The following is a 19,556-nucleotide window of genomic DNA, read 5'->3' on the forward strand; positions in this document are numbered from 1 at the left end:
CTGCATAAGTGATCACTTTCCACCAGTCCCCATTCTTATTATACCGGACACAGTAAATGTTTGTAAGACAAATAAATATGAGATGGGAGGAAAATATATATTTCCATGCTTTTCTCTTGCAGTTATATCGTATATAAAAATATAACATTTTGAATACAGAAATATTAAATGATTTAAATAATCTTAAATAACCAGCAGGTGGCAGCAAGACACTGATTTAATGACTGAATCATATCATTCATTTGATTAGTTCGAACCGCTGGTTCATTCAGAATAAAGCAAGTAAATGTTTTTATGAATGGGAAATTGAATCATTTCACTAGATTCGTTTAAAAATGCACGTTCATTCATTAACGCTCAGCGGCTCAGATGTGACTTGTTTCAGACTAGTTTTGACCACGAAATAGAGCAAAATTAGGCAATAGTGTTATAGTCAGACAATGTAAGTCACTTAATAATAACTTCTTGTTTATTTAACTGTTGTATTAAATCAATATCTCATTTACAAACTCCCTTAAAAATGATTAAAAGCTGTTACTCATCTTGGTTCGCAATATCACAAAGCTCTATTATAATCAAGGATGCTCGCTATACTGTACAATCAGTCTGTTATTTACACTCTCTCTACACTTTGTTTCTGAAAGGATTCGTGAGATATGTCCGTGATATATTACTCTACATTGCAAAAACACCTAGAAGCTCCCCTGAGCACAAACACAAATATGCTGATCGGGTCCGGCTAACTTGCTAACAAGCAGCTAATCATATCCCTTTAGTGGCTCCCATTATTTGTTTTCTGTGCCTTTCTGAAAACAAATACATATTTTAATGTGTTTCTAATATGGTAAATGCGCTGGGTGGTATGGGGCTGAGCCCATTCGGAACTGCTGGAGCCCAGAGAGGAGTGTCGGCGGATATTAAAGAGAAAACCTAATTTCATTCAAACAAATCGATGTAAACTACACATTCGAGTTAATCGATAAAATCGATTTATCGCCCAGCCCTAGCGATGATTATCTTATCAATAGCGCGCCGGAAAAAATAAATAAAAATAAACAGAACTTGTGAAATGCCAGTCAGCGGTTGAAGTATTAATTCAAATTACAGTACTCTCTAACGAATTGTGATTTTAAAAGTAATTAAGTAAATTACTCAGGTTAATTTGTACTCAAGTACAAGTAAAATTACAGACTTAAAATTATACTCATGAAAGTACAAATACCCAAAAAATGTACTTAATTACAGTAACGTGAGTAGTTGTAATTTGTTACCTCCACCACTGGAATTGCTAAATATTCATGGGTCATTGCCACTCCTAAGCACGTTCCCTTTCGATCACAAAACATGTTTTAGAAAATTTACATCAATATATTGTTTTCTCTGAATGAGTGAATGAGATGATTTTCACCTCATTTGGTTGAAATGATTTTCACCTCATTTTATCATTAAAAATTCTGGGGGGGGGGGGGTCTTGTAAATATAATAATATATCATCAGCGTAAACTTATTTTGTGTTTGAATTCCTTTTAATGTAGCAGACAAATGACTGCTGCTAATGGTTCAATGAAAATGGTAAATAGTGAAGGGGAGAGTGGGTATCCTAGTCTAGTCCCCTGGTGCAGTGTGTAGCTACGTGAGGTTAGTCCATTGGTGATGACAGTGGCTGGAGGTGATGTATACAGAATTTTGATCCAGTTAATGAATGTCTCCCCAAAATTCAAACCTCTCTAATGTGGAACACGGGAATTTCCAGTTGACTCTATTGAAGACTTTTTCTGCAATTGAGAGTGACTATGAGTGTTTTGGCTTTTTTTTTTTGGCTTAAAATGTGATTATTTTTAATAAAAAAATATAATTAAGAGTATTTATTTGATGTTTACTATGTTGAGGTATGTTTGTTACAATGGGGGTCTGGAGACTGACGTGTGGATCCATATGCAAAGCTTTATTAAAAGACGTAGTCAAGACAGGCAGGGGTCGAACACCAGCAAAGAGGAACAACAAGGGAAATCCGAAAGAATAATCCAAAGAGACAATCAAAGGTCGGGGCAGGCGGCGAATGGTCAAAAACGAGAAAACAGTCCAGGGTCGAAAAACAGAGAAACACAGGAACTAATTTGATTTGCCAAATATTTACAAGATTTGTTACTGGGATGAAATCTTCTTGTCTTAACGTATAAATTAGGAATTGTGTATGTTTATTGATTCATTTATTTAATTTTAATGAATTTAACTAATTTAATGAATGTATCCTGTGTTTCTTCTCTTATTTATGTTGATGTCTTCCTAGTTCTCGGATTTTTTAAGCATGTTAATATCAGGAGCATCATACGATATATATGAGTATTACTAATCAGTATAAACACTTTACATCCAATTGTTATACGATAAATTAAATAAATAAATATGAATATCATAAACACAAGCATGCTTTGTATGTATTATACAATACATGTTGTCTAAACATTCTTAGACTGTATCATTCAGTGTTACAGCATAAGGACTATTACTTTTATATTGCATCGTTTTTCTAGAACATAAAAAAAACATCCTGGCGTTGTGAGACATTTAGGTGCAATGAAATGAAATGCACTTAATATTGTTTTACTTGATGTAGTCAGGAATTATGGTTTGGAAAAAGCCTAACTAGTAAAATATGTACAAGTTTTGTCACAGTAACTCAATAACAGCGATTGCAAGTAGGCTAATAAAAGAAAGACTTGTGTAAATATCCCCTCTGCTGAATCAGCTGTGCGCGCATCGCGTTATTCTTCTGATAGAGGTAAAAATAAGTCTTAATCCTCATAGCGCGTCTTCTTTCAGAAATGGACAGTAAGCCAGATGAACTTGAAGAAAACTCGCTGCTTTGTTGCGGTGAGGTGGGCGTTTACCTCCCGCACTTTTCATGTGGCTAATTATAATATGAAAACGAAAGTAGCTTGTGGGCGTGATTGAATTAAAAATAATTAGCTCAGATCGGATAGACTGGACATTGCGTTGGTTTCATATGGATTACTTTATCACAGAATATTTGTTTCCGATAAAACTTACTTTGTTTAAAAGTATACATATCACACTTTCTATAGATACATCGCTCATGTGTGGTGTATTGGCTGAGTTATAGTATATTTTAATGACGTGTTGCTGAATGAAGTTTTTTTTTTTTTTTGTTATTATGAGTGTATACATATAATGACGGAGTAATTAAAGTTTCTTTTGGAGTTATCAAAGAAACTGCCACAAAATGCGCCGGCGCGTTTGTCAACCCCAGAGGGTTAGGATGGCTGTAAGCCCAGAGACAGTTTACAAAATGGCTGTCAACACAGAGATTGTTTGTAAAATGGACCTCAGAGACCTTCCAAAAGATGGCTGCTGTTCCTGAGTCTCATCCCGTCATAGCCACCATTACAGAATCTTGTCCCATTATGGCCGCCATTCCAGAGTCTCGTCTTGTCATGGTCACCATTCCAGAGCTTCATCCTGAGTTGTCGACCACATCTTAAACCACTAAGTCAGTCCCAAGACATTTGAAACTAGCATCCAGCGTGGACGACCCACAGCTAGTGTCAGTGCAAGTTTCTGGCATTATAGAGGTTGCTACGCTCACGAACCACGCAGACTATACGCTCACGAGCCACACAGACTCTACGCTCCGAGGGCCCCCAGATTCTACGTTCTCAAGCACCGCCGTCTCAGCACTCTCAAGCACTGCCATCTCCGCGCTCTCAAGCACCGCCGCCTCAGCGCTCTCCTGCACAGTAGTCGCCACACTCCAGCCCATCGGCAGTTCCTCAGTCAAGCTTGCCAATAAGGCCAGCAAACCTCTACTCACTCCTTTTCCCCAGGCACAGGGGTGGCAGCTTCTGCTGCAGAAGCTCAAGAGGTGGCAGGGGTGTTCGCTTCAGCTCCTCTCAAAACATGGTCATGGACAGGGTTTAAATTGGGCCGGGGCCATTCGGGGCTGAGCCCTGACACATAGGGATTTCAGGGCTCGACATTAACATTTCATTAATGCTACACAAGTAGCCTAACCAGATTAAAACATCAATAACCAAAAATAACTAGGCAATCACCAAAACACAAACCAAAATCGCGACACTCCACCACATGAATAGCTAATTCAATCGCATATGAATAAATGCAAATATTCCCTAAGAACACCCAAAGACACTGTGATGCGGTTGTGGCACCTGCTTCCTTTGAAATATATGTTTAATGATTACGCCTGATGCGCCCGCTCCGTCCTCCCACCCCAAATGCTGCCTGTTCATACGCGAGGCGGGAGACGTGCAGACTGGTAAAATAATAATTAATTATTGATTAACAATTTGAATCAGTACATTATACCCAAACAATACCTTAAAATTGTATATTTAAACCGATGAACCCCTGTAAACTTTTCAGTCCAAGAATTAAGTAAACAAAAGCGTTCAAATAGTAAGCTTAAAATAGCTCTACAGAGAAACCCCGGACGATTTCATCAGAGATTGCAAAGAATCATGTCCAGGTGTCAGCGAGTTATTCTTTTCTGTTACGGTTCATGAATCCACTGTGTTCTTCATGTCTCGTGTATCTGACGTGTGTGTGTGTTGTTGTGTATTACGTCACCGCTCATCAGTGCGTCTGCTGATCTCGTTACTCCGAACCAGCTGTTGTCTATTATCTCTTCTATAAAACCTCACTGCAATCTCTCCCGTTTGTCAGATCGTTGTTTGATGTCCGTGAGTGAGTGTCTTCAGTGTGTTTCGTCGTCTTGGATGTTTGATCGTGGTCTCGTTTCTGGTTCATATCTTTGTGGATTACTTACATCTGGATCATCACTCATCGCTGGATCTTCACTCATCTCTGCACTTCACGCTGACCATCTTGTCCCTGCACCACTCATCGAGAGACATTATCTGTCATTGTGTTCATGCCCATTTCATCATTTCAATAAACCTGGTTTGACTTGCATTTGCATATACCCACTTCTCCAGGCACCACTACACCACTGATTTAGAGTAAGTGGCAAATAGTGGATATAGTAATGAACTGACGGTATAAGGTTGCGCTGCTTAAGCCGAGTTCAGACTGCACGATTTTCAAAGCAATCGCGTCACAGATGTTTTCACACTGCATGACTATCTGGGGTAGCATTCTGTCGCTGCTGTGTTCACACTGTACGATGGATCGGCGACAGGGGGTTTCACACTGCATGACTTTACAATAGGAAGAATCGCCGACAACTTTGTCCCGGTCCGCAAACTACGTCTCACAACCAAACACACGCGAGAAGTGACATGGAAACAACGCGAGGTCAGGCGTGCAAGTTCTCACATGAGACTGGTATTATTATAAAAAAAAAATGGTAGCCCGCAAGAAGCTTGTCATACAAATAGCATGTGCACTCATTTGCAGTGAAAAGAAAAGAAGCCGAAGCTATTCTTGTTGATATTGTGGTCTATACCTTCGTAACTCCTCCGCCAACTTCCCGCTGGCCTGGATGTTGCTGTCTCATTGGCTGTAGGTAATCGCCGATGTGATTTTCAGTCAGATCACCTTTCACACGGCATGATTTTGAATCGCCGACAGGTCCAGATATTTAGCATGCCAAATATCTCACGGGTGTCGGCGATTCTCTCAGATCGCGTCTTTGATAGTTCACACTGTGTGATAGTCACTCACGTGAACGAGCACCGATTTGCCTGTGATTTCGGGCATTTGTCGGCGATTTCTCAAAACCTGTCGGCGAGTCAAAATCGGGGCTAAAATCATGCAGTCTGAACTAGGCTTAAGGCGAGGCACACGCAGCCTCCCCAGAAGAAAACTCGGCATGATGAGGTAAAAATTCAGAAGATGCAAAGTTTTTATATTTAAAATACAGTTAGTTAAGCAACATCACACGTCACTTACATTTTAGGCGCAGTATGCTTTTTTTCAGCAGCAAAAATAATTTCAAAGAAAGACAGCAAAACCACAGCGCATCTCACAGCAACCAGACGATTCAGTGCTGAATAATTTATTGTTGTCAACAAAACGGTTGAGTCAAAGTTTTATTATCCCATGCACAAACATCTAATAAATCAGTCGTTTGAACAAATCGTTGAACGACTCACTCATTAGACACTTGCCATCACCTACTGGTGTTTTAATTTTGTTTGAAAGTATAAATTCCCCCCTATAATTTCTTGCATATATATATATATATATATATATATATATATATATATATATTTTTTTTTTTTAAAACAATCTCATAACATTATTTAATTCAGTTGTATTTTTTTCAGTGTAAATGATTTAATTTGATAATGTAAAGATAACAATATTCATATTATTGTAATGGAATTTACAGATCAAATGTAAAAATTTTAAATGAAAAATAAAGTATTTATGAAGTTAGGGAGGAAATGCCCTCTATAAAGGTAAAATAAAAATGCCCTTGAATTAAATATAAAAACATGCAGATTTTTATTTTCATGATTGAAAAATGATGAGAATATTGCTTCAGAATCATATTTGCAAAAAAACAAAACAAAAAAACACTTACTCATAAGCTCGACCACAGGGCAATCCATCCCTGACTTTTACCAGGGATGAAAAAAACAGCATATGCTGGTTAGGTAGTTTTAATGCTGGGGTGCTGGTTAGGTAGGTTTTGATGCTGCTTTAAGCTGGTCCTTAGCTGGTTTATGCTGGTCCTTAGCTGGTCGTGTGCTGGTCAAGGATCAGAATAAACCAGCAAAAGGACCAGCATATACCAGAAAAGGGACCAGCATAAACCAGAAAAGGAACCAGCATAAACCAGCAAAGGACCAGCATAAACCAGCAAAGGACCATCTTAAACCAGCATCAAAACCTACCTAACCAGCTTCCCAGCATTAAAACCTACCTACCCTTTAATCCATAATCATCAAAATTGAAACAAATAAAGGCTTGAAATATTTCACTTTGTGTGTAGTGAACTAATATAAGATACAAGTTTCACTATTTGAAACAAATTATTGAAATAAATGGACTTTCCCTTGATATTGAAATTTTTTGGCACATACCTGTAGTCTCCAGATCTGAACCCAATAGAAAATCTATGGGGGAGCTGAAACTCTGTGTTGCCCAGCGACAGCCCCAAAACCTGAAAGATCTGGAGAATACCTGTATGGAGGAGTGGGCCAAAATCCCTGCTACAGTGTGTGCAAAGAACTACAGGAAACGTCTGACCTCTGTACCAAATATTATGTTCTATTTTTCTATTGTATCAAATACTTATTTCATGCAATAAAATGGAAAATAATTATTTAAAAATCATACAATGTGATTTTCTGGATTTTTTTTTTTTATTCCATCTCACAGTTGGGGTGTACCTACGATGAAAATTACATGCTTTTCTGATGTGATGAGATGTAAAAAGGAAGAAGAACAAGTTTGGTAAAATCTAATTCAAAACCGGGTCGATCGTGTCAAAAAGATTGCATTACGTGCTTTACCATCTATGCCACTGCAGCTGTCTATTCACAGCCATCTTTTGTAATTTTGTGTAGCCCAACCACAATGTTGGTGGGCAGAGTTAGGGTAAATAGCCTATGCCAACAAGGTGGGTATGCAATTTGTGTAAATAGACACTCTGTAAAAAGTACACTTGTTTGTTCCTCACTTTCAGCACCGTGGGCCCCCATGCAACCATGTAATACTGTATTTCATGTATATGTGTGTTCCTGAATATATGGTTTATAAGAACACAAATGTGTATAATGACATGGGTATTACAACATAAATGGTTTTTGAGGACATGTCCTGTGGCTTAAAAAACAGAAAACCAAACAAAACAAAAACCATAATAAATTGTGTTTTTTGAAATGTTGTTTTCTGTGAGGGGTAGGTTTAGGGTTAGGGCAAGGGGATAGAAAAACAGTTTATTTATACGGTATAAAAACCATTAGCCTGAGAGTTCCAATAAACCACATATACAAGTGTGTGTGTGTGTGTGTGTGTGTGTGTGTGTGTGTGTGTGTGTGTGTAACATTGTTACCTGGTTAACATGCAGCTGAGAGGGCTGAAGTGACTTTGAATCCTTCTTGTGTTCTCTGGACTGTGACCCTGATGAAGAATGATACAAATATATAATTTATGCCAACAAAACAATTCTAGCTAAGTTTTTATTTATTTAAATATAATGGAACATACAATTTAGAGTTTTTAATATTATAGCACCACCTAGTGGCAGCTAGTTTTTGGCAGACAATAGTCTTTGATTGTTTATATTGTTGTCAAAAGTAAAGCATACCAACGCCCAGCTCAAACCTCCTAAACAACTGGATATTAACAGGCTTCCTGTTTTGCGGTCTTTGCGGTCTTTTTTTTTCACTGAGTAAATATACTACAAGCTTTCTGAATGTCTAGAGTCATCTAAAGATTTTTTTTCTCTCAATTACTTGCACCCATTAGGTCACTTTCTTATTAGTTTTTTTTTAGGTCATTGTTTTATGAGTGACAAAGAGTGCTTGTTGAGTGACAAGCTTTGCTTGTGTTATAGATGAATCACTTGTTTTAAGACATATATGAAGTGTTTTGTCAGTTTAACTGCTGTGCCAAGCTGAAAGGTGGTTAGGAGAACTGTGAGGAGTTTTGAAAAACTGACTTAACTAAATGTGTCAAACTGTAATACTTATGTAGGTGTTCAACTAATCTTGTTACAGAACTATTCCAAAACTAAGTGAAGATCCAAATGTGGTGCTTATTAGGATAGTCCAGAATTGTTACCAAACAGCAAGCAAGGGTCAAATCACAGGCAATCAATCCGACTAGACAACAAGGAAGGGTACACAGGCAACAGGGTATTCCAATAAACAGACTAGAAGTCCAAAAACCAAGGTACATACTGTAGAAACAGGATGAATGCTCAGAGATGCAGTGTAATACTTACAAGACTTCACAAAGACACAGGGGAAAACACAGGGTATAAATAGGGAGAGACAAACAGGATAACAAGGTAATAAGGGGGAGGAGCTAATTAAACAACATGGGAACTATGACAACAAACAAGGTAGAGGGGCAAACAGCTGATGAATCTGGACAAGGAATTGTGGGAAATGGAGTCCAGGATAGAGTGGCAATGGAGGAGTGCCCTCTGGTGGATGTCCAAGGCACTTCAGCGGGTGATTGTTACAAACCTAATTTTTTCCCTTTTGTTTAGATTTACATTAAGAATACATTTCAATATGATATTATTGCAGAAATGTAGACATCTTATTCAGTTCTGTATAACATTAGGATTTTAACTTAAGTTTAACAGTGTCATGATCTGGGCTGTGGGGCTTCCCTCAGCCACCTGAGGTCGCTGTTTTCCCTTCCCTGCACTACACTTTCCTAAGTATTCACTCATGTCTTGTCATTAGCACTGATTACACTCACTCCTGCTCACAATTATCTTGTCTATAAGAACTCTCAATTCCCACTACTCTTTCTGGCTGCATTGTCTTTTGTCTTTGCATGTACTTTTGTGTTCCTGACCTTGACCTTAGATCTTGTTTCATGTTTTGTTCAGTTTATGTTTCAGTTTATGTTTAGTTTGCCGTGTTGGCCTTTTTGTTAATGTTTATTTGTGTTTTGTTTAATTAAAACTATTTTCCCTGCATCTGGACCCAGATCCTCTATCCCAACGTGACAAACAGTTCTGGAAATAGTATAAATGTACAAGTTACAAGGTACACAGAGTTTTTGGTGGTGGTTAAAGACAAAAAAATTAAAAAGAATCTGTAAAGCAAAAAATTGCGCAAGTACCAAAAATGTGTAGCCACTTAACCCATAGTGTACCTCCGTATATATCTTCATACCCTAAATACCATTTGAATGCTGAAAACTCTGAAGATGATGATACACAAAGCAACTTTTGAACAATGTTGCCAGGCAACTTTGGGCAATGTGGCCATCAATAGCCAACCAGGTGAAACACAGGGCCCACGTCCAGTCTAAAGTATACAGATACAAATTTGTTGCCCATTCTCATTGAGAAAGTACCCAAGAAACATTGCTCAAAAAGTTGGCCGCCAAGATTGCTTAAAAAAATCTGGACCTCTGAAGGTCACTTTTCAATCTATCATTCAATATATTATTACCAAGTATGTATTGCATAAAAGTATCTTTGGAACTTTTTGGACAAGATAGTTATGTTTGAGATAATTTAAGCTGCTAATCTATGTGAACTCTTGGAAGAGTATTCTACTGCCAAGGCAGCAGACTGTGTTTATATGGGGTAGAGTTTGACAAAATGACTCATTTTGGAACAGGGCAAGCTATAAACGTGGGTCTGTTTTACAGGCTTTTGGGTCTCATGGCAGCTGCTTCACTGTAATCTCATTTGGCAATGATTCAGCAGAGCAGAGATTGTTTTGCTTCAACCAATGTAGGCACCCTTTAGGCATCAGGGAGTCACTATGAATATGCGGGAGACTCCTGGAGCTTCTGGGAGAGGCGGGATGTCTGCAATGCTGCTGATTACTGTTGCTGCTACAGAAACATTGCCAGTACATTCACAGAGATGCTTCTGTGAAATTATAAGACATGGTGCTGTTACTGCACATATAGCTTATGTGAAAGTGATATTATCCATACCAGTTTTATATGGGTGGAGTTGGAGTAGGCAGAGGGTTTCTGAATGCCACAAGACAAGACTGCAAAAACAAACCCAAACTATTTTAAAATTAAGCAGCAGTTTCACTGGCCGCAGAGTCTAATCAGCCTGAACCACCTAGAGTTTCATGACTGAATTAAAGCTGCAAGCAGCGATGAACGGGCCCTCGCACCCAGGCTCACCGCCGACCAGTGGCTTTAGGAAAACAGCAAACGGTGGGCAGTATGCTTTTAATACAGTAAATATGGGAGAAATATGTCATAAGTCACTTAAATGTGCCAAATTTCCAGCTGCCAGCTGGTGGCGCTATGCCTATCACTTATTATTGGCATGTAGATGTGTTCAGGCCAGCACTATTATCAAACATATGAAGTTTGGTGCAGATTGATTTTGGTATGTTTGAGTTAGTGAAAGATATGATATATATTGCTGCCAACAGGTGGCGCTATGATAATATCTGAATATTGGCCTTTAGGGGTCTTCAGGCCAGGACTCTTACCAAACCTGTGAAGTTTGAGGCAGATCGGACATTTTATGGCTGAGTTATGACAACTTCTATATCCATGGCGAAACATCAAACTTTGTCAGGCCGCCACAGACACGCCCTTTAACCAAAACTCAAGATCTTCACAATTTAACATCTCTAAGGCCTCTAGATCAGACTGACCAAATTTAATGTTGATATCATTTAATCTGTAGGAGGAGTTTGCTACAAGTCATTTCCTGTTACCAACAGGTGGCGCTGTGATTATAACAGAATATTGGCTTTCAGATGTTTTCAGGCCAGGACTTTAATCGAACATGTCAAGTTTGAGGCAAATCGGACATTTTATGGCTGAGTTATAACAAGTTTTATATCCATGGCGAGACCTCGAAATTTGTGAGGCCGCCACATACACGCCCTTCAACGAAAACTCAAGATCTTCACAATTTAACATCAGTAAAGCCTTTATATTAGACTGACTGATTTTGGTGTTGATCTGTATAAATCTCTAGGAGGAGTTGGTTGTAGAGTACAGCATGTCACTTCCTGTTGCCTGCAGGTGGCGCTATGACTATAACTGAATATGGGCATGTAGATGTCATCAGGTCAGGAGTGTTATCACACATGTGAAGTTTGGGGCAGATCGGACATTTTATGCCTGAGTTATAGCAACTTCCTTTTTCATGGCGAAACATCGAAATTTGCCAGGCCGCCACGGACACGCCCTCCGATGAAAACTCTAGATCTTCGCAATTTAACGTCACAAAGGGCTTTAGATTAGACTCACCAAATTTGGCGTTGATCCGTATAAATCTCTAGGAGGAGTTCGTTCAAGTATGACGCCTGAAAATGGCAAAAATGACACAAATTTTGCTGAGAAAATTAATAATAACTGACTTCCTGTTGGGTTTCGGATTTTATCCCAAGAGGCTTTTTTGTAGGTGTTGGTGAGTTACATGTGTGTACCGATTTTCGTGCATGTATGTGAATCACAGCTGAAAGCGCACACTGCGGAACATGTAAAGGTGGCGCTATCGAGCCATTTTGCCACACCCATCTCTGAAACCCATATCAGACGTACATTTTCGCCAGGTTTGATGTGTGTGCAAAGTTTCATGAGTTTTCGGGTATGTTTAGGGCCTCAAAAATGCGATTCATTCCGGAGAAGAATAATAATAATTAAAGCTGCAAGCAGCGATGACCGGGCCCTCGCCGTCTGTGCAGTCGCCATCCCGATAGCATCAGGAAAACGGTGCCCAGTTGGCACATGCATTCACAGTAACCCTTTGGACTAACCCTAACTGTCTCTCCTCCTCTCTGACTCTTTCTCTTACCACCCATCCCCCCTCCTTACACTCAGCCACTTACCACACAAACACACACATAGAGTGCAGAGCAGAGTGAGATCAGATATGTTTTTTTATTTTCTTTCATTTGTGGAGTTTTGTATAATTATGAAATGAACTGTGTTTGATCAGAATGAATAGTTATTTGTATGAAAAAAGTTTCAAAGAGTTAGGATGCTGCACTTTAAATATATAATAAATCATTGAAAATTGAAAATGGAAAATGAAATTCTAAGCACACTATCTGCCTCAAAAACTCAGGAAACAAATATTTGAATGTATTTTTTTTATTTATTTGCCATGGCAACTGCATTTGATGCATCAGGGACGCCTTTACAGACTCTCATCGGCCGTGTTTTTACATTATTCTGATGAAGTTTGAAGAAAATCGAGTACAAATATATTGTTCGTTGTTAATTCGTGTTTGTTAGTTCATTACCCATTGTTAACAAAAGAGACCCTATTTTAAATAGTTACCATGTTTTATGGTCTACAAGCATTTTTAAATATTATTTTAATAATCTATAAGCATCTGTGAAATAATTATAAACAAATATATTAAAAATAAATACATATTAACTTAGTTGATTTTTTTGGCCTTTTTGTATTTGTTTCTCATTCTAAATAAGTGAACTGAGCAGTATAGTGTCATACTTATAAGACTTTTTGTTCTATCAGTGAGTGTGTATATATGTATTTAAATCATATAATTTTTCCTTAAAAACTAAAAAAAAAAAGATTTTAATGCTCTTTAAGCACCTATACAAAATAATTACGTAAAAGTACATTGACAGTACAGTACATATCAACTGATTCTATGGATTATTGTCATTCCTATACACTGACAATGAGCTAAATAGCATTAGAGGTCAAACGATTCCTTATCTTATGAGGACCTCTAGTGTTCACCCCTGGTATTAGAGCTTTAATCTGACAAATTTATGTGACACTTTTAATGTTTTTGGGGCCTCTGAGCATGATAACATTTTGAAACTATACGTATTTACTAAGAATCTCTTGTTCTTTATATGCAAAAAGTTTTGATGAGTTAGAATAATGCAATTTAAAGATATATGAAAATAACTCTTCATCTTTTTTATTGTTACTTTCATAAATCACCACATCAACACCGTTCAAGATATCCCAAAGCCGTTCACAATATAGGGAACATTTTCCCTATATTCTGATGATGATGATAAGAACATGTAATTCATGATGATAACAAAATGTTATTATTGCTTGCTTTACGTCCACCACTTCTGCTTAAATGTCATCGTTACCTATCTGTTCAATTTGTGTGTGGATATTGCTTTGCAATTTGCTTTGCTTTAAAAATCAAGTTGAGTATTGTAATGGGGCGATATATATATATATATATATATATATATATATATATATATATAACTCATCTTAAAATGATATAATTTTCAGATGTTTTGAACAGATAACAGCAAAGTTTGTTTTGTTGTCAAAGTTTATCTTGAAATTGTTAGTGTTTTTTTTTTGAATCTAAAATTTAATTTATGAAAATAAATGTCTATCAATGAAGATAAATCGCTCATGCTAAAAAGTTGTATTTTTCTTAATCTTTTGCTTTGTGACTGAATGGGACAAGTTCATGGTACAGTTAAGTAAAAAATAAATAAAAAAACAACAACTGCAATATACAGAGACTGAAAGAGTTCGTGACCCTTTATATTTTCTCAAAGATCAGACTCTCAAAGTTCAGACATATTTATGTAGATTAAACTACAGTAATATGCAATGTGCATCTTCCTCAAAGATGGTCTTAAGCAAAACAGCATGTTCCACTGGTCTCTCTCCCTTTCACCCCTCCCCCCTTCAGTCACTCTTAGTGTCAACACAGACAGTCAGCCCAGTGAAAGCAGGTTACTGATTACATTTTAAAATTTTCTTTAATTCATAGAAGCTTGAATAATTATGATATTACCATCACTTGCTCATAATGATTAGATCTATGTGTGAAAAAAGTTTTAAAGAGTTTGGATGCTGCACTTTAAAGATATAAAAAATTAGGGTTATGTTTTTTACTACATCTTTAAAAAATCACCACATCAACACCGTTCAAGATATCCCAAATCCGCTCGCAATTTAACATCTTCAGAATCTTCTCTTCATGTTAAAAAAGTTTGGTGTGAAAAGCTTTTTGTTCTTAGAAGGAGTGTGAATTTGTTTACAGCCTGATTTTTCAAAAAAATCCACATTCAAATCAAAATAGCCGGCTTCCTGTTGGTCTTAGCTAATGAGTTTAATTTAGAAAGTTGTCCAGATAGATGAGAATAATATATGTACAGAGTTTGGTGACTGTAGGAAAAACTAACCCCCCAACTTTTGTCAAAAGATGGCGCTATAGAGTGCCTGTTCCACGCCCATTTATGACCTTTTGCCAGTGTCTAACTATCATTAATATTGATGTGTGTGTTGAGTTTCATGAAATTCTAAGCATGTTATCTGCCTCGAAAAGACAGGAATCTAATTTTAAAGTTTGACACGTTGCCATGGCAACAGCATTTGATTTATCATCGTACCCTTTACATATTCTTATCGGCCGTGTTTTGACATTATTTTGATGAAGTTTAAAGAAAATCAAGTAAAATTAAGAGGCTAATTTCAACGCATCTTGAAAATGACACGCTTCCTGCTACCAGTTGGTGGCGCTATAACTTTGACTCATAATAGTCACATTTATGGAATCGGCATCATACAACGAACAATCTGGTGAAGTTTCATCAGAATCAGGCAATGTGTGCAACAGTTATTAGACACTTCCTGTTTCTCATTTCTCGCCATAACTTTGTCGCCTTGCCACGGCCAAACCGTTCGAGATATCAAAAATCCCCTCGCAATTTAGCGTCCCCAATGTCTTGAGATCATGCTGACCGAGTTTGGTGACAATCCTATCGAAACCCTGGGAGGAGTACGTTAAATTCCAGAGCATGCGCTTTTTACACAGCCCTAAATATCTCACTTCCTGTTGCGTTAAGAAAATGACATAGAGTACAAAAGTTGTTCAGCTCAATGAGTTCTATATGTGTACCGAGTTTCATATGTGTACGTTCAAGTATGTGTGCTATATGGCCCTAAAAATTCCAGGGGGCGCTGTAGAGTCCCCTTGCCACGCCCCGGTACCAGCCTCTGTGACGTCCTGATGGCCGCAGATTCCAACATGTGTGCAAATTGTCAAGAGTTTTTGAGCATGTTAAGACCCCCTTAAGTGCCCGGAAGTTTAACAAAAAAAATAAAAAATTAAAGCTGCAAGCAGCGATGGTAGGGCCCTCGCACTCGGGCTCACCGCCGATCGGTGGCGAATGGTGGGCACTATGCTATTAACACAGTAAATGTAGGAGGAATATGTCAAAGTCATTGATATGTGCCAATCTTCCTGCTGCCAGCTGGTGGCGCTATGCCTATAACTGAATATTGGCATGCAGATGTGTTCAGGCCAGTGCTTTCATGAAACATATAAAGTTTGGTGAAGCTTGAACATGGCATGCTTGAGTGTAAGTCATGACATATCCTGCTGCCAACAGGTGGCGCTATTAAGAAATATTGGCTTTTAGATGTCTTCAGGCCAGGGCTATTGGCAAACATGTCAAGTTTGGTGCAAATTGTACATTGCATGCTTAAGTTAGTGTAAAACAAGTAATTTGCTGTTGCCAGCTGGTGGCGCTATGACTATAACTAAATACTGGCATGTAAATGTATTCAGGCCAGGACTCTTATCAAACATATTAAGTTTGGGGCAGATTGGACATTGCATGCCTGAGTTACAGTAACTTCCTGTTTCATTGCATTAAGAGTATGCTTTAGCACTTAGCTAAATGTTGCTAACATGTTTCTAGCATGTTGCTACCCTATTTAACACTTGTTGATATTTTTAAAATGTTGCTTGGCATCCACAACAGTATTAAACATGTGACTTCCTGTTGCCAGAAGGTGGCACTATGACTATAACTGAATATGGGCATGGGCTTGTGTTCAGACCAGGACTCTTATCAAACATATTAAGCTTGGGTCAGATTGGACATTGTATGCATGAGTTACACTTATTTTTCTTTGTATTAATATCATGCTTTAGCTCTTAGCTAAAGTGTTGCTAGCATGTTTTAACATGATTCTAGCATGATGCTAGCCTATTTAAAACTTGCTAACGCTTTTTAATATGTTGCTAGGAGTCCGTAATACCATTAAATGTCACTTCCTGTTGTCAGCAGGTGGCGCTGTGATTATAACTGAATATGGGCATGTATATATCTTCAGGCCAGGAGTCTTATCAAACATGTGAAGTTTGGGGCTGATTGGACATTGCATGCCTGAGTTACAGTAACTTCCTGTTTTATGTCTTTAACAACATGCTTTAGCACTAAGTAAGTGCTGCTAGCATGTTTGGGTACATTTTAAACTAGTTTAGCACTCAATGGCTTTTTTAGTGTGTTGCTAATAATGTGTCACAGTGTTAAACATGTCACTTCCTGTTGACAGTAGGTGGCGCTATGACTATAACTGAATATTGGCATGTAGATATCTTCAGGTCAGGACTGTTATCAAACATGTGAAGTTTGGGGCTGATTGGACATTGCATGCCTGAGTTAGAGTAACTTCCTGTTTCATTGCATTAAGAGCATGCTTTAGCACTTAGCTAAATGTTGCTAACATGTTATAGCATGTTTCTAGCATGTTGCTACCCTGTTTAACAGTTGTTGAATTTTTTTAAAATGTAGCTAGGCATCCACAACAGTATTAAACATGTGACTTCCTGTTGCCAGCAGGTGGCACTATGACTATAACTGAATATGGACATGGGCTTGTGTTCAGACCAGGACTCTTATCAAACATATTAAGCTTGGGTCAGTTTGGACATTGTATGCATGAGTTACACTTATTTTTCTTTGTATTAATATCATGCTTTAGCTCTTAGCTAAGTGTTGCTAGCATGTTTTAACATGATTCTAGCATGATGCTAGCCTATTTAAAACTTGCTAAAGCTTTTTAATATGTTGCTAGGAGTCCGTAACACCATTAAACATCACTTCCTGTTGTCAGCAGGTGGCGCTGTGACTATAACTGAATATGGGCATGTATATATCTTCAGGCCAGGAGTCTTATCAAACATGTGAAGTTTGGGGCTGATTGGACATTGCATGCCTTAGTTACAGTAACTTCTTATTTTATGTCTTTAACAACATGCTTTAGCACTAAGTAAGTGTTGCTAGCATGTTTGAGTACGTTTTAAACTAGTTTAGCACTCAATGGCTTTTTTAGTGTGTTGCTAATAGTGTGTCACAGTGTTAAACATGTCACTTCCTGTTGACAGTAGGTGGCGCTATAACTATAACTGAATATTGGCATGTAGACATCTTCAGGTCACGACTGTTATCAAACATATTAAGTTTGGGGCTGATTGGACATTGCATGCCTGAGTTACAGTAACTTCCTGTTTCATTGCATTAAGAGTATGCTTTAGCACTTAGCTAAATGTTGCTAACATGTTTCTAGCATGTTGCTACCCTATTTAACACTTGTTGATATTTTTAAAATGTTGCTGGGCATCCACATCGGTATTAAACATGTGACTTCCTGTTGCCAGCAGGTGGCACTATGACTATAACTGAATATAGGCATGGGCTTGTGTTCAGACTAGGACTCTTATCAAACATATTAAGCTTGGGTCAGATTGGACATTGTATGCATGAGTTACACTTATTTTTCTTTGTATTAATATCATGCTTTAGCTCTTAGCTAAGTGTTGTTATCATGTTTTAACATGATTCTAGCATGATGCTAGCCTATTTAAAACTTGCTAACGCTTTTTAATATGTTGCTAGGAGTCCGTAACACCATTAAACGTCACTTCCTGTTGTCAGCAGGTGCCGCTGTGACTATAACTGAATATGGGCATGTATATATCTTCAGGCCAGGAGTCTTATCAAACATGTGAAGTTTGGGGCTGATTGGACATTGCATGCCTGAGTTACAGTAACTTCCTGTTTTATATCTTTAACAACATGCTTTAGCACTAAGTAAGTGTTGCTTGCATGTTTGAGTATGTTTTAAACTAGTTTAGCACTCAATGGCTTTTTTAGTGTGTTGCTAATAGTGTGTCACAGTGTTAAACATGTCACTTCCTGTTGACAGTAGGTGGCGCTATGACTATAACTGAATATTGACATGTAGATATCTTCAGGTCAGGACTGTTATCAAACATGTGAAGTTTGGGGCTGATTGGACATTGCATGCCTGAGTTACAGTAACTTCCTGTTTCATTGCATTAAGAGTATGCTTTAGCACTTAGCTAAATGTTGCTAACATGTTATAGCATGTTTCTAGCATGTTGCTACCCTGTTTAACACTTGTTGATATTTTTAAAATTTTGGTAGGCATCCACAAGAGTATTGAACATGTGGCTTCCTGTTACCAGCTGGTGGCGCTATGACTATAACTGAATACGGGCATGGGCGTGTGTTCAGGCCAGGCCTCTTATCAAACATGTGAAGTTTGGGGCTGAATGGACATTGTATGCCTGAGTTAGAGTAACTTCCTGTTTCATTGTATTATTAGCATGCTTTAGCATATTAGCTAAGTGTTGCTAGCATGCTTTACTATGTTTGTAGCATGTTGAATATTAAGTTTGGGTCAGATTTGACATTATATGCATGAGTTACAGCAATTTCCTTTTGTATTTGTATTATTAGCATGCTTTAGCATATTAGCTAAGTGTTGCTAGCATGTTTTAGCATGTTTCTAGCATGTTGCTAGCCTATTTAAGACTTGTTAAGGCTTTTCAATATGTTGCTAAGAGTCCGTAACAGTGTTAAACATGTCACTTCCTGTTGTCAGCAGGTGGCGCTATGACTATAACTGAATATGGGCACTGACGTGTGTTCAGGACCAGACTGTTATCAAACATGTGAAGTTTGAGGCAGATCGGACATTTTATGCCTGAGTTATAGCAACTTCCTTTTTCATGGCGAAACATCAAAGTTTGTCCGGCCGCCACGGACACGCCCTTTGACGAAAACTCTAAAGCTTCGCAATTTAACATCGCAAAGGCCTTATGAAGACACTCAGCAAATTTGAAGATGATCGGATAAAAACTGTA

General features: G+C 38.0%; 1 protein-coding gene across 1 annotated transcript in view; it reads right to left on the reverse strand.

Moving 5' to 3' along the window:
* kif6 (kinesin family member 6) overlaps nt 1-19,556 on the reverse strand; it is a 238,135-nt gene that overhangs the window by 5,232 nt on the left and 213,347 nt on the right. The window contains exon 19 of the mRNA XM_073832589.1: nt 8,006-8,073. Coding sequence (XP_073688690.1) covers nt 8,006-8,073 — 68 coding nt within the window. The remainder of the gene's footprint in view (nt 1-8,005; nt 8,074-19,556) is intronic.

Source organism: Garra rufa, unplaced genomic scaffold (genome assembly GCF_049309525.1).
Source record: "Garra rufa unplaced genomic scaffold, GarRuf1.0 hap1_unplaced_004, whole genome shotgun sequence".
Taxonomy (NCBI): Eukaryota; Metazoa; Chordata; class Actinopteri; order Cypriniformes; family Cyprinidae; genus Garra; species Garra rufa.